Source organism: Desmodus rotundus, chromosome 12 (genome assembly GCF_022682495.2).
Source record: "Desmodus rotundus isolate HL8 chromosome 12, HLdesRot8A.1, whole genome shotgun sequence".
Lineage (NCBI taxonomy): Eukaryota > Metazoa > Chordata > Mammalia > Chiroptera > Phyllostomidae > Desmodus > Desmodus rotundus.
This window is the reverse complement of record NC_071398.1, coordinates 16,595,882-16,619,849: the sequence shown is the minus strand read 5'-3', so window position 1 is coordinate 16,619,849 and position 23,968 is coordinate 16,595,882. Positions and strand designations below refer to the sequence as shown.

General features: G+C 42.5%; 1 protein-coding gene across 2 annotated transcripts in view; it reads right to left on the bottom strand.

Moving 5' to 3' along the window:
• Positions 1-23,968, bottom strand: part of WWP2 (WW domain containing E3 ubiquitin protein ligase 2) — a 148,239-nt gene that overhangs the window by 23,844 nt on the left and 100,427 nt on the right. For both annotated transcript variants that reach the window (XM_024556137.4, XM_024556138.4), the window contains exons 8-9: positions 19,445-19,655; positions 6,383-6,472 (exon numbers count right to left, since the gene is read on the bottom strand). In XM_024556137.4, coding sequence (XP_024411905.1) covers positions 6,383-6,472; positions 19,445-19,655 — 301 coding nt within the window. The remainder of the gene's footprint in view (positions 1-6,382; positions 6,473-19,444; positions 19,656-23,968) is intronic.

The window sequence follows — 23,968 nt, the reverse complement described above, 5'->3', positions numbered from 1 at the left end:
TTGAAATTTTCCATTCTAAGTATGGAAGGGTGGAGAAGAAAGGGGTTTCAAAAAGAAGCATCACTGAAGAAACTAGCATTAGCCCACTGCAGAGAGAACCGAATACAGATTTGTACTGTATGATTCCAAACCGTTGGAGTATCTTCGTTCCCTGACTACCATCTCATTTCATCTTCTCTGAATTCTTATCTACCCCAGTAACTATCATCCTTCAGTTTGGATCCTCCTCAATTTTCAGCATTAGACTGACTAAACTTTCGTTGACTTTCGTTGTGACCACATCAATGATTCTTTTCAACTCAAAACCTCCCTAGATACAGCTTCTCTGCAAGCAACTCCCAGCATCATGGCTAGTTCCCAGATTCTGTCTGGATTCCACCTATGAGACTGCCATGGCTTCATGACCTGCTGTCACTTTGGATTAAACTAAACATCACAGCTCTCTCCCTAAACCTGAGAAAAAGGAATTGGATGAAAAGAAGTCTTTCCCAGGCTTCTTTTAGGTCAGTCCTCCTCCCAGGGTAAAACCACACCATCACTCCGGACTCTTCCTTTTCTGCTGTCAATAAACCAAGCGGCCCAAGAGCTTCCTATTTTGTTGTCTCTCTGCCCTTGACTTGCATTTCTATATCCAACTATCACAGAACTAACCTCCCCACCTGGTCCAACCTATCAACTGCCATCAGGAGAACCATACCAAGCTGACCCCTTATGTCATGCTTCCATTCAAAACTTCACCTGAGTCCCCACTGCCCTCAAGTCAATGCTGTTTAGTTAGTAGTCAAGACTCACAATAATCTGGAACCTTCCCACCTTTATCATAAATCCTTTCAACCAATGATTTTTATTTTATTTTTTATCAAAGAAATCACATGTGTGTATGCATACATGTATATACACACATATTTTTTTAAAACAAAGGTACTATAGGGGTATATAAAGAAAAATAGTGTCTCCTGCCCTACCTCTCCTCAGTGCTGATTCCTGCTCCCCAGAAGCAACCACTTTCAACTCTTGCCTGCTTCTTCTGCTACTACCTATATCCGCATTTCTAAATAACAAGCTTATTCCATGATTTCTGGACTTCTGCTGTTCAGATGTTACTTATGGACCTTCCACTATAAACGAGGATTTAGTTATTGTATTCCACCCCCTAATGCGCACAAAGCCCTCTCTGGCCTCACCCTCCCAAATAGAAAATCTTCAAATCAATATTCAGAGTTTGAATTATGACTTTGTAGAATACTATAAATACATTTCCTTACTTTACAACATTTTTCCCCGTGGAATTAAGAACTGCCTTGTCTTGTGTTCCATGGTTTTCCGGAGGCTGTCACTAATGCACCCTGAGATTCTGACAGGGCAGGTGGCCTCTCAGTGTCACATCTCTCCCGGAAGCCTTCGTCCGGCATGCACACAGGTGTCCTCCAGGCCTGCTCTACATTATTGCCCTGAGTTATCTTCCTGCACCTTCCTCTTGGGAACCTCTCTGGCCTCTGAATGAGTCCCCTGTGCCCTCATCTCGTGACCTCTTTCTTGGTTTCCTCTTATCTGGTGGGGTAAATCATGTAGTAGCTTCTGAGAAAGAATGCACCAAAGCTAGTTTTTTGAAATTCTGTCTGAAGGTGCCTTTATTTCAACTCTCACACTTCCGTGTAAAAATAACTAAAACTTGATTTCTAGGCAGGAAATAATTTTTCACCAGATTTGTAAGGGTCACACTGTTGAGAGGAAGGATGACATTCTTGATTCCTGATCCTTGATATGTACCCAGTTTGTTTGCTCTAGAAGCTTTCGAGGTGTTCTCTTGGCATTCTGAAATTCCAATAGGATATGCCTTGGGATGGTTCTTTGTTCATTCTCTGGGCTCAGAATTCGATGGGCCCTTTGAATGTGGATACTCCATCTTTCAGTTCTGTCAGCCTCCTTTTATTCTTTCTTTGATAATTTCCTACACTCTAGTTCTCTTTTCTTTCTTGCTAGAACTACTGTTCAGATGTTGGATCTCCTAGACTCAACTTCCAATTTCAACTCCAACTTTATCTTTCAATCCTATTGAACTTTCAAATTTCTGCTGTCTCATATATATTACTTTCTAAAAGCTCTTGTTTTTCCTACATGGTTTGTTTTATGGTCTCCTGTTCTTGTTTCACAGATGCCATATTTTCTCCCAAATCTTTGAGGATATAAATTATAATTTGGTTTTACTTTTTGAAGTATTTTTTCCACTCCCTACATTGTTTTCACCAAGTCCCTCTTTCTTTGTCTGCTGTTCATTCACATTTAAAAGTGAGCCAGTACACAGGGGCTGCAAGCTCTGTGTGCCCAGGTGGGAGCTGGCCAACCAGTGGCTTCACTCAGTTGTTTAATCAGAAGATCCCTAAATAACACAATCTGTAGCTCTTTTCCCTTAGACTGGTCACTTTCCCCAGGAAAAAAAAAAAAAAAAAAACCCTCTCCCATTTTTAGCCTGGGAACAGAATCCCTACTTCTCTTTTTTCTGAGTTCATCCCTGCCTTCAGCTGTAGCTCTGTCCCCTAGGCAGACTCTGCTCTGCTCAGCTTCTCCAGCCAGCAGCAGCCACAAGGCTGTGTTGAGGTATGCATGTGTGAACGTGTGTGCAGGTGTGTATATGTGTACACACACATGTGGCAGAGGGATGGGAATGAGAGTTGACAACCAAGGAATCTAACTTGTAACTGCACAAATTTTAAAACTCGACTTCAGGTTTCTGGTGTTATTACACACAGGCATACCCCCTTCCCCAAGTCTCCCATGGCTGAGGCTTTCCAGGGCTCCATGGTGAGAATCAGCTGGCTTCCTGGCGGACACTCCACACTGCAGGCTTGGGTTTCAGCTTTCTCAGCTCTGCCATTTATCTATCAGCAACTAAACTTTTGCTAACATTTCCCGTATGCTTCTTCTCCTCTTCCATTCCTTTATCACTGATGGTTTATAACTTTTTTAATGCTTTTATTGCCATTTTGGTGAGTTTTCAGGAAGGAATAGAAATGAACATATGTTCAATCCTCATGGTAAGTAGAAGTCCCCCGTACTAAAAACTTCTGAGCAGCGTAATCTCACCCTTGACATCCGATGAAACCTTATGTGGAATCACAGCCACAGAGCAGTGGCTGGAGGCCCAGTGACCCCTTTCACACTCTTCAGTTCTAGGGGCATCTCCACAACATCCACGAGCTTTGTTGGACACACTTTGAGCATCTGTTTTACACAAACCTTCCACTCCAACAAAACTGCTCCACACATCATTCCTTAACCATACCTTTCGCAATCACACTGGACCCCAACCTGGATCACCTTCCCCTTCTTGTTTAAGTCCACCTCCAGCCTCTCCTGCAAGACCAAGTTTGATCCGCCTCCCTCTGTGAGGCCTCCCCAACCCTGTGCTCTGTGATGGTCACTCTCCCCCCTCACCTCTGCTCTGAGCACCGTCTAACAGTAACTAAAGAGCAAATTATCCTTAGTTCCAGGGCCAGTATTTTTTGCTCCCGGATAGATAACTCATCATCCAACCAGTGTCCCAGGGGTCTGAGAGAAGGAGGTGGCCATGATGAACTGAATCCGTTGGCTCAACCTCATCCCTTGGTGACTTGGTCTGCTGAGATTATCTGTAGTTTCACACCACAGTAATAATTCCCTGGGTGGAACTTCTCCCATCGACTAGCAATGAAAGCTTAAGCATTCTGTTCTCTCCGGGTTCCCTGTTACATGGCAGAAGTGCATGCCAGGGACTCACAGGTCTGGGCTAATAGGTTATGTGGGGTGTAGAGTTGAGTCCTCTCCCAATAAAACATTAAAACTATCCTGAAAATAAGAAAGCTGGATGTAGTGTCCCATCTCAATCCTTAAAGAAGAGTAAAACCTCAGCCATCCTTATAAGATACCATTAAATATCTTCATTTAGATTCCATCCAAAAGCTCACCAGGTCAAGGCCTACATAGCTTATAGACCAGAGAGGTTAAGAGGCAGCAACCAGCACACTTACAGAGTTACCTCTGCTTTTAAACAGAGGTGCTGTTAGATACACAAAGTACAAGTGTGCGATGCATCCTGTTAAAAGTCAAGGATTAATTTGTAAGACAACTGGAGAAATTTGACTACAGACTGGGTCTCTGATGATAGCAAGGAAATACTGGTAACAATACAGTGGCTTTATTTTATTTTTTAATTTAATTCTTAATTTATTGATTTTAGACAGAGAGGAAGGGGGAGACAGACAGACAGACAGACAGACAGACATCAATTGGTCGTTCCACTTATTCATGCATTCATTGGTTAACTCTCGCATGTGCCTTCACTGAGGATTGAACCTGCAACTTGGCACATCAGGATGATGCTCTAACCAAGTGAGCTACCCAGCCATGGCTATAGTGGTTTTATTTTAAATAAGGTAACTTTTTAAAGAAATATATACAAAATATGGATAAAATGACATGATGTCTGGGATTTGCTTCAAAATAATCCCAGATGGTGGTGGGGGAAGAGTGGGTAAGGATTACAAATCAGGAGGTAGCAACTATTTTCCACAAAGGGACACAAAGTAAATACAGTAAAGTAGGTTTACAGGTATAATACAAATAAATAATACAATTATTAATAAATAATAACACAAGAATAAACTCTATGTTTCATATACTCACAACTAGAAACCTACTTTTGCACACTCCTGTATTTCAGGCTTTGTGAGCTACAATCTGTCACAATTACTCAGCTCTGCCATTGAGCACAAATGCAGCCATAAGCAGTAAGTAAACAAATTAGTATGACTGTGTCCCAATAAAACTTTATTTGTAAAAATAAATGGAGGGCTGAATTTTGTCCACAGGCCCATAGTTTTCCAAGCCCTGGTATAGATAAAGCAAGACTGGCTATGAGCTGATAATTATTGAAGCTAAATGTTGAATATATGGGGCTTTTCTCTGCTTTGTGCATATGTGAAAGTTTCCATAATAATATAATAATTTCCTCAATAAAATGTTTAGTTTTTTTTCCCTAAGAAATCAATGTTTAACTTCAGTAACTTCACTGGACTTAAAGTCAAAGTAGAAAACAGAGTGAAGACTAAAGATGACAGATTATGAATTTCATTTCCAGAAGGATAAGAAAAAAAAAGAAAACACAAGCATTCTACTGGAAAATGAACTAAGAGCAGCCCGTCCAAGGAAACTTGCAGGACAGAAGGCAAGGTGGTATTTACCTGGCACACGCCTGCCCACTGAGCCAAACGAAGCACAGGGGCTCCCCCACCTCTGACTTCCTCTCCCTCCACAAGTGGAGGGGGGACAACTGTTCATATTTTATGCAGGAGCCCTTTGTGGCTGCTTGACTGGGAGGTGATTCTTTCCTGAGAGCAGAATACATTCCCTTTTGAAATCTCTAAGGACAGGCAGACACATGTAGAAAGATCATCCTGTCCCTAGCAGAGAAGGAACCAATCCTCTTCTCCTTGAACTTGGATAGTCTTCTCTCACTTGGAAGCCTCACTTATCCTCTGGTTTTGAAGAACATAAGCTGCATTCTTTCAAAGCTCAGTTGAGCAAGAAGCACACTATCTTCATGGGCTGGTGGGGCTCAGGGTACTGTGAGATTCACCACCACTCTTACTATCTTGGCCTCCCCATGCCCAATGTTCTCACAGAGATGCTCTGAAAATCCTAGTATGTCTTAAGAAATAAGAGTAAAACTAAGGTAAATGAATAGGAAAAGCAATCAATGGACCCAGGATAAATTGTCCCTGTACTTTGCTACTTCTGTAGAAAGAGACTGAAAACCTGGCCCTAATAGGGTATCTCTGTAGGTGAAATGACTGAGGGCACTGAGACAGTTATGGCCCAGGACACCTCCCCAGCCCTCCTTCCTCCAGGATCCAACAGCCATAGTAGCTCTGTAAACCACTTAATAAAGCCCATGGCCATCAGCCATGGCCAATACAATGCATGAGAGGAGAAGGGAAAATAGGAACAGAGAGGAAGGAATTTAGAAGGGGAAGAGCAAGGGAGGAGGGGAAAAAGAGAGAGAGAAAGAAGAGAGTAGGGGCAAATAAAAAGGAGGCTATAGCAGTTAGTGGTAGAGAAGCCACTGGATGTGTCTTTTTTTTTTTTTTTTAAGAGAGAGGGGAAGGGAGAGAGAAAGGGAAAGAAACATCAATGTGAAAGAGAAACATTGATTGGCTGCCTCTCACATGTGCCACAACCAGCGACTGAACTCACATCCCAGGCATCTGCCCTGACTGGGAATCAAACCAGTGACCTTTCACTTTGTGGGACAACATCCAACTATCAGAATTCCTCTGGTCAGGGAACCACTGGGTGATCTTGGTGCCAGTTCTAGAGTCTTAAAGCTTGTCGGTCCGTGCCTTACCCTGGAGGAAGGGGCCGTTCCCAGGTGGTGGTCTTGGTATTGTGGTCAACATAATAGACACGGCCATTGGGCAACTCTCGTTGTTCCCATCTGAAAAATAAAGTCAAGGGAAGCATGAGATACACAGCTGAAAGGCAGTAAGCCCGTGTTTGGAAGGGATTTCTTCACTACTGAGGTGGCTAATTTGAGAGGAAACATTAAAGATGACATGCCCATCTCAACCCACTGGTCAAACCAGCTCCATGTTGTCACCAACAGTGGGCCCCTCCCTGGAATGCTTCCTGAGAAAACTATAACAGCTCCCCTTTATGGACTCACAGTACTAGCATATGCCATCAATTGCTCTAAGTTCCCCTAAATGACCCATATGAAAATTCCATGGATTTTTCTAAATCAATGTTTCTTGCCCATTTCGAGATCAAAGATCCATTTAGGAATATGATAAAAGCTGAGGTCGGTTTCCTTCCAAAATGCACTCACCAACAAAAGTTTGTTTACGATTTCTGTGGTTCACACACCTCTCCTAAAATTGATCTATGGATAACTCCGTAGCCTTTTTAGCTACACTACCTTTTAACATCACAATGTATACGATTACCACTGTTCTCCTAGCATCATATATATCCACGATTACATTCCTTTTTAAAATACAGGATCCATTTACAGAGGACCTTTAAAAAGAGATCAGGATGACTCAAAGAAGCACAGCATACCATTTACTGACTGCACTGTACCCATGTTGTTTATTGACTGCTTTCCCTGTAAGTCTATGCGTCCGTTAACACGAGATCAGGGCACAGAGGGTGGCTCATCTGTGCTAACCGAGAACAAGGTAGCTGATGATCTAAAGAGGTAACCTACAAGCAAAATCACTACAAAATACAGCCAAGGACACCCATCCCCACACTCCCAATTATTCCCACACTCACCAGTCTGATCATTACTCCACTTATCCAGAATACAATAACCGCTATATAAAGAATGCAAACATTGTATGTATGTATGTATGTATTTATAATCCTCACCCAAGGATATTTTCATTGATTTTAGAGAGAGGAAGGGGTGGGGGAGAAAAAGAGAGGGGGAGAGAGAGAAACATTGATCGGCTGCCTCCCATATGCACCCCAACCAGGAGTTGAGCCTGTACGTGCTCAATTAACCCAGGTATGTGCTCTGACCAGGGATCAAACCCACAACCTTTTGGTGCCTGGGATGATGCTCTAATCAAGTGAGCCTCCTGGCTAGGGCAAAAAATTAATATTTATAAAATAATTACTTTATAAAATATGTTAATGGTCCCATTAGTTTTTATGTTTTACATTGATTTTTTTAAAGATTTATTTATTTTTAGAGACAGGGGAAAGGAAGGAGAGAGAAACATCAATGTGCGGTTGCCTCTCATGCGCCCCCTCCTGGGGACCTGGCCTGCAACCCAGGCATGTGTCCTCAGTGGGAATCGAACTGTTAACCCCTTGATTCACAGGCCCACGTTCAATCCACTGAGCCACACCAGCCAGGGCTACACTGATTTTATTTACTTGTCTTTAGGGTACTGCTTAGGGGAAGGTGACCTTTTCCAGGTAGCTGGTACAGTTGGTTTTGTTGAAACAGTTGTTTTGAAAATGCATATCTATTCCAATGTGACTGATAATTGGAACAATTTGAGAATAATGCAAACTTTGTGTTTGCTTATGCATGATTTTTGCCTTTAAGAAACACTAGATGAACACAGAAGACTTCCCCCAACCGAACCCAGTCACATAGGAATACAAAACTCACACATCTACCAGTTACCTCAGTTTACCATGTTATACACCACCCCCATCTGGCAGTACAACTCCCATCTGATTTCCGATAACACTCCTTACACAACTTCAGGACAACACCAACAAACTCCAACCCTTCCGACATCTGCTTCCACAAGCAAAGTTCAGGTCTTCTCATGGAAACTGCCATGTTTATTGTAATGTTACATATCTCCACCATTTAACATGTAAAACTGTACAACCATCACTATTCGGTTTCTAATTTTTGTATGAGTCACTGCCAATTTTTTGAGTGTATGCCCCTAACCCATTGTTCCCCATAAGCCCTGCGGTTTTTGTGCGATTTTGTATAGCCTGCTGATTTTCAGGAGCACACGTTATAGTGGAGCTGACTACACGCTGAAATAAGAGTCCTAACTTCTCTTATGAAGCCTGGTGTGTCTACTCTGGTAGACAGTAGCTTTATTCAATACCATTTTTTCATTTAAACCAGGATGACTGCACTGCTCAGCCCCTCTGAGCCTAGTTCAGATAGAGGCATGAGGTCTTTTAGACAGGGAAGGGAAGAGGGGCACCATCACTCACCCACTGAGCATCTACAATGAGCCATGGCTCATTTTACCTCACGCAGTCCTTGCCTCCACCCTTTAAGGTGAGAAATGCCATCACCACTGAGGAAACCGAGGCTCAGAAAAGCTAGGTAACTCTTACGTGGCATTCAAACTCAGCTCTGATTCTCTAGTCTATGAGTTTTACCACCATGTCATGCTGAGCGAAAGAAAGATAGAAAGGAGGAAAGAGAAGGTCAAGTGGAATTTATGGGAACTTACTACCCAGCAGGCAGGTGCCAGCTGCTTTCCTGGCCCCACCTCCAAGTAAACAGCTTTCCCTAGCACCGGACTCCAGATGGGGAGCCCTGCAGAATCGGGACGACGGGGGAGGAATTATAATGAGTCCACTGTGTGCATTTCCAGGCTCTGTTTTGATTACAGCCCTCTGCCCACATATGATCTACTGGAAGGGGTGGCACACTTCACACCACTGGCAGCAGTGTGGGCCAGGGGTTCTGCACTCCCATCCCTCACAAGGGATCAACTCCTGGGTTGAGGATACCAAGAATTATGCTTGAGAGTATTTTCTCTCTTGGGCATTCTTTTTACAGTATTTTAAAAAAGATTTTAGCCCTGGCTGGTGTGGCTCAGTGGATTGAGTGCCAGCCTGCGAACCAAAGGGTAGCTAGTTCGATTCCCAGTCAGGGCACATGCCTGGGTTGCAGGCCAGGTCCCCAGTACAGGGTGCATGAGAGGCAACCACACATTGATGTTTCTCTCCCTCCCTTCCCCTCTCTCTAAAAGTAAGTAAGTAAAATCTCTCTAAAAGTAAATAAGTGAAATCTTTTTTTTGGGGGGGGGGGCAGATTTTACTTATTTACTTTTAGAGAGAGGGGAAGGGATGGAGAAAGAGAGGGAAAGAAATATTGCCTCCCACATGCTCCCAGCCAGGGACCTGGCCTGCAACCCAGGCAAGTGCTCTGACCAGGAATTGAATCATGACCTTTTGGTCTGTGGGACCATGCTCAGCCCACTGAGCCACACCAGCCAGGGCTCTACTGGGTATTCTTGCTCAAGGTTCTGGTTCAAGTGGATACTGGTGACTTGACCCAGGTGCCTTGGTTCCTCCCACTGCGAAAGGAAGAGCCTCACACTTCATTCAGGATTTCATTAAAACGACAGAATCCTCTGGTAGAAGTGACCAGATGAAATGCATAATGGGTAAAGTTAAAGATCTTCTTCCCATGGATGTCCCTCTAACACAAGGACAAAAGAGTAACAGATCTTGCCAGCTCAAGAGGCTAATGTCCCATCTATGGAGATCTGGAAGCGACCTTTGGGCAGGAAAGGCAGGCCAGTAATATGCTGTGGCTTCACACCAGCTCTCCAAACTCCTCCTGCCTGCTCAGGAATGGAGAAGCAAATCTGAAACCCTCTGTATTCATCTGAATCTGGAAATGAGGAAAGTCTTGAGAAAGACACTTGGCTTAAGGGTAAATACTGAAATATGGAAGCTTCTTGAGGCAATGGCAGGAAACAGCCACAATGTTTGCTTCTAATAAACTTACTTAGCTAAGAACACCTCAGAATTCCTTTCCTTGGCAATTTGGTGGCACAAAGCACCAATTAAATTAGTTTGCTCATTTGGAGGCCACTATTTGGAAAACTGTCCATAACATGCGGATGGGTCTACCCCCTTTGTGAAGACAAAATATTTATTGTAACAATTGGAGATAAAAGACACTTAAGGAACTTTTTCTTTATTCTAACAATTCTTTTGTCACAACTTTCATTTGATAGGTAGATTCTACTTTTGACTTCTTTTATAGTTCATTTGAGGCAAGGAGAAAACTTCGGTTTTGAAAAGTGGCTACACTTCGGCTAATATTTTCATTTGAAGATGGTGTAATACTTGGAATCTGATGAAATAAATGCCTTTAATTGACACAGCAGTGTTCCCACATACACTGCGAGGAAAGGAATCGGTGTGAAGTCCTCTTTACTTATATTCAAGAGTTACAGCAGCTCTTTCCAAGCCTAGATGAGATCTGTCCATCCCATCTTTGATCCCAGCTGATCCTAGAAATGAAAGCCTCTCTTTCAGGGACTGCCATTGTCCAGCAAATCTCAGGGTCCTTCTATGAACCCCCTCTCTCAATTGGCTTAGCTAGAAAAATAGTTACCAGAGAAATAAGACCTTTCTTCCATTACCTTTTTGATATCTACATTTTTTCCTTTAAAAATTGGACTCCTGCTCAGATTAAATGTCCATGTGGGTCCTCCCTCGTCCATGACCTGGCCTAGCTGCTTTTCTTAGAGAACTCTCAACTCCTCCCTTACCTGCACGGCTCCTCAGAATTCATACAAATCTCTTCCCTTCATTCATGCAGCACAGTCGGTCAATTCTATTGTCAATGAAACGAGCCTTCTGATTCTCATTTCTCCTCACTACCTGCTGACCCACATAGATTAAGCCTTCCAACTGTCTTGGTTTTGTCTCCTGGTGCCAAGAAAGTGATACTAGCAGAGACCTTTCATCAGCACATCCCTGTCAGGGGTTAGGTTTCTGTCCCTTATAAGTATCTTCTTCCTGCTGAGATTAAAGGGCTTTTCAATCACACTACCCATGGGTCTCAGTACTGCATTCTGGTCACGTGGGTCACATCCTCTCCCACTGAATAGCTGTCTTTGATATGCTCTCAGAAACAGTGTTCAAAGCATCAAGCCTGATTCAGGTCCCTTCCCAACACATTGCTCCTTGGCCTTCAATGAGTAACATTCAGTTTGACCATAGACTACACAGGGTCTTTGTATCTGAAAGTACTTAAAAGTAGTCTCCAAATTCAATTAATCTCAGACACTTTTGGAAACCTAAATTACCTTTGCTCTGCACGATTGTAACTGTCCTTTACTCAGTTGTGCATCTTCCATGTACACGCCCCAATCCTTCACCATCACCATCATTCAAAGGGTAAAGGCTAAAAGTTTCAATCGCATTATTGGGATGACGTGCAACCATTTCTCTCCTGTGTTATCCTGAAAAGACACTCTCTGGTCACCTGAACCACATTTTCTTGGAAAGGTTCCCTAAAAGGTCTTCCAGGAATTAATTCTCAATGACCTGCCATTACGGTTTGTATTCAACAATCCTGATCAACATACCTCTTCATCAGACTCCCCTATGTTTGAACAGAGTCAGTTTCACCAAGTGTAGGATTAAGCTGGAAAAGGATTAAAGCTGAGTGAGGGGTGCAGGTTAGTAGCATAGATGGTTTCTTTACATGGCCCTTACAAATTTACATATCGAAAATCCCATCTTCATGACAGCATTATTAACTTGCATTATTTATTATTTTGTTCACTTACATTAACACAGGCACTGGTCATTAGTAAACCCAACCCTCATTCCAAAAATATTCTCTCCTTAGAAAACAAAGTCAGGCCAACACCCTTACACACCTCTGCCCCACCAAAAAGATGCCTTTCTGGTTACTGAGACAAAATCTAAACTTCAGAAAAACACACTGAAAGTGTTCGAATATTCTGAAAGCTGCCTAAGTAGAATTCAATTTCCCACAGGTAAAACTAAATGGAACTCATATATTCTTACTCTACACCCCTATAGTCAATGACTGAACCAAATCCTATTCCCTAAGCTCTGGCCATGTCCTGGGTGAACCGTAAGATTTATATCCTCTGCAGGGATGTTTTCGGACTGTTTTCTGAGTCAGAAATCTGGTGCAGTGGAACACGTCTTCGGCCCACTGTTTCATCGCTTCAGCAGGTCCTTTGCAAACTGGGTAGGAAATGTGTTAAACTCGGTCCTTCCCCCAAGAACCTTTCTTGAAATGTTAAGCTTCCCTTTAAATCTTGGCACACTGACTCCATTTTTAAAACTCTCAACAACCAGCACTTTATGCCCTTTAAGCACAGGATGGCACAGTAGGAGCTACTGAGGCATCTGAATTAAATCTGTCTTTCTTCTCCTTCTTCAACAATCCCATTTTCTGTATCTTGGAAATATCTCTAAAGTTCTTCAATGGAAGTTGGCGACATTAAAAGATATGCTTTCACAGAGAGGCAAGACAATTCCTAGAGATAGTATCTATAAAAAAAATGTGTTTTTATGACCCAGTGATTCCACTTCTGGGAATATATCTGAAGAAACCTGAGACACTAATTCAAAAGAATATACGCACCCCTGTGTTCACTGCAGCATTAGGGCAAGATTTGGAAGCAGCCCAAATGCCCTTCAGTAGATGAGTGGATAAAAAAGTTGTGGTACATTTACACAATAGAATACTACTTGGCTATAAAAAAAGAAAAAAGGAAGGAAATCTTGCCCTTTGTGACAGCAAGGATGGACCTGGAGAGCATTATGCAAAGTGAAATAAGCCAGTCAGAGAAAGACAAGTACCATATGATTTCACTCATACATGGAATCTAATGAACAAATAAACTAACAAAGAAAACAGAAACAGATTCATTGATAGAGAACAGACTGACAGTTGTCAGAGGGGAGGGGACTTGAGGAACTGGCTGAAAAAGGTGAAACAGTACACCTCATGGATATAGACAACAGCATGGTGATTACCAGAGGGAAAGGGGGATGGGGAACGGAAGGAGAAAGTAAAGTGAAGGATAAATGGTGATGGAAGGAGACTTGACTTCGGGTGGTGAACACACAATATACAGATGACGTATTAGAGACCTGTACACACCTGGAACCTATATAATTTTATTAACCAATGTCACCCCAATAAAATCAATAAAAAGTAAAAAAAAAAATTTAACATTTTACACATGCAGGATTTTCCAGATAAATAGTCACTCTTTAAAAAAAGGTTAGTGAGAGCAAAAATGGTATACTCTTTCCAAAGGACAGTTTGACAGTGTGGTCAAAAACCTTTTCCTATGTGAATACCCTGTAACTCAACAACTCTGCTTCTAGGACACACCCTAAGGAAATAATTATGTGTCAAAGATTTAGCTGCAAGTGTGTCAAAGATTTAGTTATCTGCCACACTTTATTGCAGAAATGTTACAGAAAACTAGAAACAATCTAAATGTCCCACACTGGAGGGTTAATAAAGTAAATGATGTTATTTCTATAATGGGTATTCAGTCATTTAAAATAACATTATATATTATATTGACTTGTTCAGATGTTTACAGGATAGCGGATAGAAAAAGCAAATAAGAAATAACACATAAGATAATCAAAATAATTTTAAAATTACATAAACATATTATTTTACATTAAATCTAAAGTGTCATCCATTCTTACTTGCATGGTTAAAATATTTTACAATAAACAAATAAAATTTAGAAGTACATACCGTAAGATCACCAAAGTTTGGGAGATGTGTGTAAATGTGTACATGTATGTATGTGGGGTCTCAGGGAAATGGCTTAAGGTTCCCTCCTTTGCAAAATGAGGATAAAAGTGGCTACCACTCAGAGTCTTGTGCAGACTGGGTGAAATAACCCAAGTACAAAACTTAGCACTCCCCCGCATACTGGACACATTTCGCACGTGCTGGCTATCATCAGTGGTCAGGAAAAAATATACACAAGGTGCATAACAAGCACCAATGGTTAAATCTGGCTGTTTGGTGTTGTTCTTATTCTTCCTTCTATTCCCCATTCCCCCCCCCAAAAAAAAAAATTTAAGGGCTACTGAGAATGAAATCATGTCATTCAACAAACAGTTCCTGTTCCATCTCCCTAGAAGCCAAGCAACTATGCTAGGTGCTGGCTAGGGTTACAAAAGTGGACACAACTATCCCTGCTCTTGAGGGAGCGCTCACGAAAGTTTAATAAAAAAGAAAATTCATTATTACATATGAATACATACATGTAATTGGTTGAGAACATCTCATGAGCCAGCCCCAACAATAACAGAATCTTTGGAAATAAGGCTTTTGCTTTGAGGTGATGATGATGAAGTCAGAAACATGTCCTACTTGGTATTACTTAAGCATGTACATCAAAAACTAAACCCTATTCAACAAAAAGGCGCAGATTCTCCCAGTATAATCCTTTTAAATGGTGCTACTGAAAAGTATGGTCCAGGGCCCAAACTGTCACTGTTCGGCCACCAGAAAAGTACAGAAGCTTCTGAGCACTTGGAAGCTTTTGTAGGAACCTGACACTGCCACACTGAAGTGTGCAATCAATAGATTTGTCTCATTTAATAGAGCGCAAAAGTAAGGGTCTGTAACTAAAACAAAGAAAACGGGGGAAAAAGGGCTGGTTCTTCACAGACAGTTTGAGAAGCACTGTTTTAAAACTCCTTGGGTAAGGACCTTTGGCTAGTGCCAAAACTGAGCTTGGAATGAAAATCGATGGTGGCAGCTGGTTTATAACTCAGCAGAGAAGCTCCAGGTTCCAACATCTCTTAAAGTGTCTCTACAAATAAAACACCAAAGACCTCTCACAAGGCTGTCATCCTTGACAGTGTCTCAGAGACCACCTAGAGAAAGGGCCTCTGGGTCTCCATAACTGGGCTTGGCGGTAGGAGAGATGGCACATCAAAAAGATCCAGAAAACGCCCCTCCCCAGTTAATGCTACCCTGAGGCAGGAAGGGACAGGGTGGCCAATGACTGCGGGAGAAGGCATGGTGTAAAATGGCAATGCTGAGGTAAGCCGGCAGTCCAAGCACAACGGCCTCCCTTATATAAGAAACCACAGCAGAGTGCGGGCTGCCAGGGTGAAATAATGTGCCTCTGTGTGCGAGGCACTGAGTGAGCTGCAAAGCCTGGGACGCGCTTGGAGTTTATCTAAGCCGTGTACACAGGGTCTGTTAATGAGCCTTCAGTCCCCAAAGTGGGCTCAGTGCTGATAAAAACCAGATGCAGGGCCAACTGATCAAAGTGGCCTCGCTCCCCACTGCCGCTGCCCAGACCACTATCTCACCATGTCTCCTGAGCCTTCCTGGCATCTCTGCCATTAATGGACATTTGCAAGCTGCAAACCAGAAGACACCCTTACAGTTGGCTTCTTTCACGCTAATTAAATTTAAAAGCACAGAAAGCAGGAGGGTTTAGAGACAGGGAGAAAAGGAACAGGGGAGTTCTATGTGGACTTATGCAGCCCAGCTTTCGGTAGCCTTTAGTTCCTAAAACATACAGACATGTGTGACCCCTTTATGGCTAGTCTCATCTGCTGCAAGCTTCAGAAAAGCAACTCAGCAACTGGAAAAATAAGCCCTTGGGATCCCCAAGTGAACCTTGCTTGACTGCTCAGTAACGGAGACTGAAGGAATTGAGAAGATAAAGTTGGAAAGAGACAAAGTCAGCTGGATGCCTTGAAAGAGCACTCTCTTGGGACTCAGGAATGCCTTCGCAAAGAGGAGCTTGCTCCAAGGTGTCTCCTAGTGCATGAGGACCCCTAGTGAGCAGGGAAGAACATCCTGACGCTGTGACAGACGCATATTTAAACACAAAGCCAGGCAACCCTGTGAATGATCCTTGAGCTCTTGCTCTTGGGAAGAAATGCAATACTCCTGTCACAGTTGTTCTTTGTTTGAGGTATGGAAGCAGCAGAAAACATTCATCCGGTTGGAGGGGAAAAACGGAGACATTCTTATTTATTCATTACAAATAATGTCTGGGGGCCTACTTTGTGCCAGGCTCCCTGCCATCATGGTGTTTACAGCCCAGCAGGGCAGAGGGGTGAAACAAGCAATTACACGAGTGAGCAGAATTACAGTACTCGGCGTGTTTGACCTTGTCCACCAGGAATCCAGGAAGAATTCCCAAAGGAGTGCTGGTTTTGAAAATGGTGATGAGACCTGAAGATGGATAGGAATTAATGGACAAAGTAGTGAGGAAGTTCACAAAAGCAGCAACTAGCGTGGCAGAAGGCCTCGAGGACCAAGAAAGAGTGGCACATTCACCGAACTGAAATAAATTACAATGGCTGGAGTGAGGGGAGCAAAGCAATGCCTTGGCCTGAGGGGCAGATACGGTCCCATCATGCAGGGCTTCTTAGGCTTCACTGAGGACTTGCGAATTTATCCCCAAAGAGAGTGATTTTCACCCTTTTTAATCGCGTGGCACACATAAACTAATTATTAAAATTCTGCAGCACACCAAAAAATATATTTCTTGCCGATCTGACATAAATATTGGTGTAATTTTGATCCACTCACTCTGGACAGCTACTGTTGGGTTGTCATTTATTTGTCATTATTCTAAGGGAAAAGAGGTCAGTGCCCCTGACTAAATAGGTATTGCGTGTTTTAAAAATTCTTGCAGCACACCAGTTGAAAATCGCTGCCTTAAGACAATGAAGCCAATGAGGCATTCTAAGTGGTGAAATGTCAGGCTCAGAGTTTTATTTTAAAAGGTTAAAATCTCCCTGTCTGGTGTGACTCAGTTGGTTGGAGCACTGTCCTGTAAACCTAAAACTTGCGGGTTGATCCCCTGTCCAGGCACGTTTGGGAGGCAACCCACAAATGTTTGTTTCTCTCTCTCTCTCTGTCTCTCTCTCTCCAGCCGTCCCCTGACCCCAGCACACACACCCCCTTCTCTCTGGAATCAATGGGTATGTCCTCACCTGGGGATTAAAAAAAACAAACAAATAAAAAGGTTAAAATTGGTCCTGACTCCAGAAGCCACAATACCAGGAGTAAAGAAATAACCCCTCTCATCTGGATCTCCTAACTTGTTAATAAGCTGGGGTAGGGACGATAGGTCAGAAATTGCAAGAGTCACTGCAGAACATGTGCCCTTCGCCTTGACAGAAGAGAGCTGAAGGCCTGCCAGGCTCACTGCCACGCACTCAGCACAGCTGGTGGCAACCTCCAGGTAGGCAGCTGAGGATCTCCAGCCTCCTGATGTCTCAGGGATGGGCACCCCGGGAAGGGTCACAGTAACCTTCTCTGGACCGGAACATGTGTTAAAGTAGGCAGCAGCCTCCCCAGACCCATACATACACAGGCCTTGTCATACTCTATACACTCTAAGGAAAAGATGCTGTCCAAACTCTCCCTCCGAAAAGTGCTGCAGCCTCTGGCAGGGTAAGGGAGGAGAGAAGCACTTCCCCGGGCCACTCCGTCCGCCAAACTTAGAATAAAGAGCGTTTTCAGAGCCTGGAGTTTTCCAGCTGCCTGGAAACAGGAAGAGCCCAATCCCAGAGAACAGTAAGCCTCACACACGCCCTACATAAAGACATGTTGAGCCATTAGCCCTAATTGCCTGTGACTGACACAGGAGTGAAGCCGGCCTTCCAGGCATTTGCTCAGCGGGAAGAAAACAAACAGCTCACAGGGGACCCAGACGGCCATTTTCTCTTCTTTTTGCCAAAATGATTTTGCTCTGTTCCCCCCCAAATTATACACAGATTTGAAATTATTAACCAAATGAAGGTCTTTTGAGTAGTCCTCGCCACACAAAAGAGAAAAGAAATCTCGGTAGGGAGGAGTTGGACACAGCAATTGGTTATTAATCTTTCCACAAAATCAAAACCTCCATAAAAAAACTTTTCTGAGCCACCCCTCAATACCCTCAATTCCCTCCAGGTCTGAGGTATCAGGAACTATTTGCAGTACTTTTCATTTGCCCATCGCACGTTACTAAGACATAGGAGCTAAGTAGTATGCCCAGTGGTAAAAGGTCGCATGTGCCTTCAGATTCAGGATTTTTGTTGTAATAATTGGGTTCTCTGAAGTAGCTGAAGGACAATACAGCAGATTACACACCAAAGAAGGGACCATCCACCCTTCCCTTTTCCTTTTCCTTCACGAGTTACAGGGCTCCGAGGACCCGCCCACACCCCACAGCCACCACCAGCAGTCGGGTCTTGGAGACCGTGGTGACAGACACTGGTTTCCTGGGACCACACTGACAACCAGGACGCGCAGCAGGTCCACGGGGGCACTAGCCTTGCTGTGACCCGTAGCCCTGAGATCAGGCTTTACTTCCAGTTCAGCACCATCCCCTTCCGTCAGGGTTCTTTCACAACCACTTCAAAAACCTCACTCACCAGGGCAATGCCACCTCGGGGTGAGAGCTTCACATACACCACCTTATCTGAGTCCCCTAACTTTCTGGGGAGGTAGGCACATTGTTATCTCCACCTTACCACATGGTGAGCCCCTGAGGCAAGGGCAAATAGAGTCAAGTGGGGATTCAAACCCAATTCTGTTTGATTCCTGGGTCCACGTTTTCAATCTGCACTCCCTACACAGCCAAACTGAATTTCCTTTTGGCCTACGAGGGCCATCTTCTTAGCATCCAAGGTCTATACTATCAGATTTAATTCTGAACTAAAGGATGGCAAGGAAACTAGTAGTCCATGCTAATATCAGCACCAGCTGTGGGAATAACATACAGTAATATTCAGAGCCTAAACTCCTCCATAGGCCATTAAGATAGAATTCAAGAGAGAAAAGCGGTTTTCTAGGCAGGATCTAGGCAAGATTTCAATGATTTTGGAAGGCAAAATAAGTTTCTTGTTCTATGGAAGCCACATGCTTTGAGTCAAGCTGTTCATTCCTAGTCACGGTATAAGGTAGCATTGATTCTGTCCCCGATGATTTAGATTCTCTTTCAGACTTCTGTAGAACAAGCAGTTCTTCCACACCGCCCTCAGTCCTAAGCATAGCAGCCTCCCCAGAGACTCCTAGCCACTAGGTGATAAATAACCACGTTGTTTCTGCTTTGGTGAAGGAGCCTCAGTCTTTGGAGAGGGAGGGGGGCGGGGGGAAAGTGCTGCTGTGGGACAGAAGGCTACTCACCCAGCGGGCAGAGCATCTGGGGCCTGGGCAGCCACCGGGAGCTGCTGTGTGCCCGAAGTGCTGGGCTCCTCTCCTTCAGCTGGCGTGGCCGGAGCAGGGAGAGACTCTGCGGTAGGGTTTGGGGTAACACTCGAGGCTGCGGCAGGTGGGGATGTCACACCAACAACAGAAGGCTCTTCGGGATCCGTGGCTCCAGCAGGTTCATCAGCCACTAAAAATACAGAAATATTTTAGAGATCAACTAAGATTTATGTTCTCCTGTACTAGGTTTGTTACTTAATGTGAGAACACAGTACCCACAATGTGACGTGCACGTATATCCACTGACAGCAGGGAAGTTTTACAGAACCTAACTTCGGAAATTAGGGCAAGTCACTACTGGCCTGCCAGAGAGAAATCAGGAGATGAATCTGAAAAAACAACAGGTTAGTAAATATTACCTCTATTTATAAACTTATTAAAGTTTTCTAACATACTATGGTTACATTTACTGAAATAAAAGACTAGCAGGAAACTTAAGGATAACAGGGAAGTGTACTGGCGATAAATGGAGCAAGGCCAAGTTTATGGGATCATATTCTTTTGTTGAAACTTGTCATTTGTCTGCTAAGTGCAAATAGCACCTTTATTCAAAAAGCCCCACACACACTAAGAGGCAGAAAACTTCTAATAATGTTCTTGTTCTTTTAAAGACTCACGCTCAAGGATTAATATGAAAAGGAGGGGACTCTGAAGATACGGGACTTGTCTCCAAGGTAACAACAGACAAAGAGACAAGTGACACAAGCTCATTGAGTCTCCTTATTTCTCCACATCTTCATTTCTTTGATGGTTACCCATGTTCACCCCGAGACAGTCTAACTCAAAAAAGGATCGAAAAGGTTTGAACGAGCCATAGGCAGAGAATTTTCTATATATGAGATTGCATCTACGTACATTTATACTAGAATTTTGTAGGAAAATGCTGTAGTTGCTTGTTATTTAGCCTTATTTTCCTAATTCAGAAATTCTTTTTGCAGTTTCTTTAACAAATGGCTACCCAGATTTCTCCTGAACATTTCTTCTGACAGGCAGCTCACTACAGAGTCTTCCCATTGCCGAACAGATGTAGCTGCCAGAAGTTTTTTCTTATGTTAAACTCAATTTCACTAGCTGGTCTTACTCCCCACTCCCCTACTAATACCAAATAAGCATCTGGACACCCTGTTTCTCACTCACCTTCTCTTTTCCAGTAAAAAGGTCCACCATACATTTAATGTTTCTAGGCCACCCTCTTCTTACCTCCTAGCCGCCCTCTTGTAGAGATCTTTTCCTACTGCCTCTCCTAAGTAACGACATCAGGGGCTGAACATAGTAAGTGAGATACTATCAGACCAGTGGAGTCAGATTTCCAGCATAAATGATATTAGTTAACATTTACAGGACACCAGTGTGTACCAGGCAAAGTGCAAAAGCATTCGAATTCTTTCATTTAAGCCACACACACAATCCCAGGAGTTAGGTACGACTCATACCCCTCACTTTACAGTTGAGGAAAAGACAAGATTAAGTAACCTGCCGAGGTCAAAGGGTACCCCAGCTGCCTGATTCCAGAGCCTGAACCACTCACCCATTATAATCCATTTCCCCCTTTCTGTACATCCTTTAATGCCACTCAAGATTATAATGACGCTGAAGCAACCACATGACCCTGTTGGCTAACATGACACTGGAGGTCAGCTGAAACTAACATTTCTTCACATGAAATGATGCCAAACTTGACCTTAACAAATGGATAAGAGCCTAGGAGACTACCTACAATTAACTTATTTGCTTTCTCCCCAGGAAATGATACATGGTCTGCAACACAGGCTGAATTCATTGTTTAAAAAATGACTACATTGTATGCAACTGATGCTTCCCCAACATAAACGCAGTGATGTACACTTCTATTCTATCTCAGTTGAGTTAGTAAAGCACAACAGATGGCAATCCTCTTTATGAAAATCTGTAAATTTTACTCAATTCCAATAAAAAAAATCATGACATTTTGAGAACTAATTAAATTCATTATAAATATTATACGGACAACTACATATAGAAGAATAGCCATGAAAATTCTAAAGACAGTGTATGTGCATGTGTAAGGGGGGCGGTATTAGTTCTCTAAAGTATTAATACATAAAGCTTCAAAATCTAAAACAGTGTGGCACTGATATATGAATAGGCAGATGTCAATTAAATAAACAAGAAAGTTCAGAAACAGAATTAAATAAATATTAGAATTCAGTGTATGACAAGGTGACACTTTAAATCACTGCAGAAAAGATAGGCTACTCGATAAACAGCGCTGTGACAACTTGGGATGTACTGAACAAAAATGGAGTTATAGCCCTCTCCCTCCTTACATCAAAATAAATTCCAGATGAATCAGAGATTTGGACATAAAAAAATAATGAAACTACGGAGGAACTAAAAAAAACAGAATATTTTTACAATCTCAAAGTGGAAGGGATTTTTGAAAGATCACACAAAATCTAGAAGTCACAAAAGGCTGATAATTCAACTACATTAAAATGTTTTAAAAATCTAAATGGCAAAAAAAAAAAAAAAAAAAACACTAGAGCAAAATTAAAATCAAAAGAAAGCCAAGTGGGAAAAATTATTATTAACTCATATTACAGACGAATGACTGATTTTTCTGATATGAAAAGAACCTCCACAAATCAATAGGAAAAAGACCAAAAACACGCAAACACACTTCACAGATAAGGAGAGAAGATTACCCTTAAAAATCTGAAGAGATGCTGGATATCAATATGAGACAGAAAATACAATTTAAGACCATAATGAAATACTGCCCTGGCTGGTGTGCTTTGGTGGATTGAGTGCCGGCCTCTGACCCAAAGCGTCGCCAGTTTGATTCCCAGCCAGGGTACACGCCGGGGTTGGGGGCCAGGTCCCCAGTGGGGGATGTGTGAGAAGCAACCACACATTGTTTCTTTCCCTCTCTCCCTCCTTTCCCCTCTCTCTAAAAATAAATAAATAAAATCTTTTTTTAAAAAGTGGGGGATGCACGAGACTATAACGAAATACCATTTTTTAACCTCGGATTAACAACAGTAAAAATATTTAATGACATACTGGTAAGAGTACAAGAAAAACACACTTTCACATACTGCTGGTAGGAGTAGAAATTGCTAGAACCCCTGTGGAGCACAGTTGGGCAATATCCAAAATTTAAATGCAATAGTTAAAAGGTGGGGGGAAGTGAGGGTGTGTGTGATGCAGACGGGTGGGGGAGGGGGGTGATGAGTTTATTCTCATACTCTTCACTTTTCATAGGTTCAATGTTTGGGTATAGGAAGCACATGATGTCTGGCTGTCTCTCTTTTGCAATGTTAGCAGCCATTGATGATTATTGCCTAAATCCATTCATTGGTAGGTACAAAACAGTAATATTCTAATTCTATCAAGCCTATAAAAGAAACTTTGCCTTATCAACTATTTGGCTATCTTTGAGGTTCAGTTTGTAAAGAAAAGGCAGGAAAAATGCTTGAGTCTCTTCTTTTATTTACCAGTTTTCAGAATAATGAGTTGGTTCCCTCAACCCTCCAAAAATGAACAAAGAAATTTTGACCGGAAATATGAGGGGAACACGCTGTAAAGTATATGACTGTTTAACCAGTATGCTGCACACCTGAAGCTAATACAAAACAATATTGAATGTAAAATGCAATTGAAAAATACAATTTTAAAAATAAAAAGAAATTCTATTTTGCTTAAAAAGTCCTATGAGTTCTTAGATTTAAACATGTTCAAAATATTTCAATCTGTTGTGATTACTGTTCTTATTGATATTAAAATTGCCCCCGTCATGGGCTGCAGTTAGCAGAAGAGGAAAGGAGCAAAGCTATTCAAGTTGGCTTCGAGTTCTGTGGAAAAACTTCTCAGATAATTATTAAGTAGGAAAGTGCAGACAGCATATATGTTATGTGTGTGTTTAAAAAATAAATACGCATATACTTGTACATTCAAAAAATACCTTGGAAAGAATCATAAGAGAAACAACGGTGACTACCTCTGGGGAGGAAACCAGAGGCTGGAGGACGAGACTAGGAAGGAGACTTTCTTTAAATGCTCTAAGCTTTTATACTTCCAAAGTGTTGATAACCTATATGTACTGCCTATTAAAAATAATTATTGTGAAATTATTCACCAGAAAAAGAACAGAAGCAGAGCACATGGCACGCCGATGGAAGAAACCCTCCAATCATCAGTGTCTGGACCCTGCTGCTTGGGAAGCTGTAAATGTAGTTAGAAGGACTCCCACCAGCGCTGTGCCTGTCCGCAGACCTCTCCCAGGGCCTTTCCCTCGCCAGAGTAGCTCATCTGCTTAAAGAGCTTTGTGCTGCACCTCAAGTTTAGGTTTGGAAATAGAATATGAAAGCTGGATATTCTAGCATCAACAAACTTTCTGTGTCCCTGTTTATACTCTTCTGCTCTAAAAGAGTGTGTCTGTTCACACACACATTCTTAGAAAAT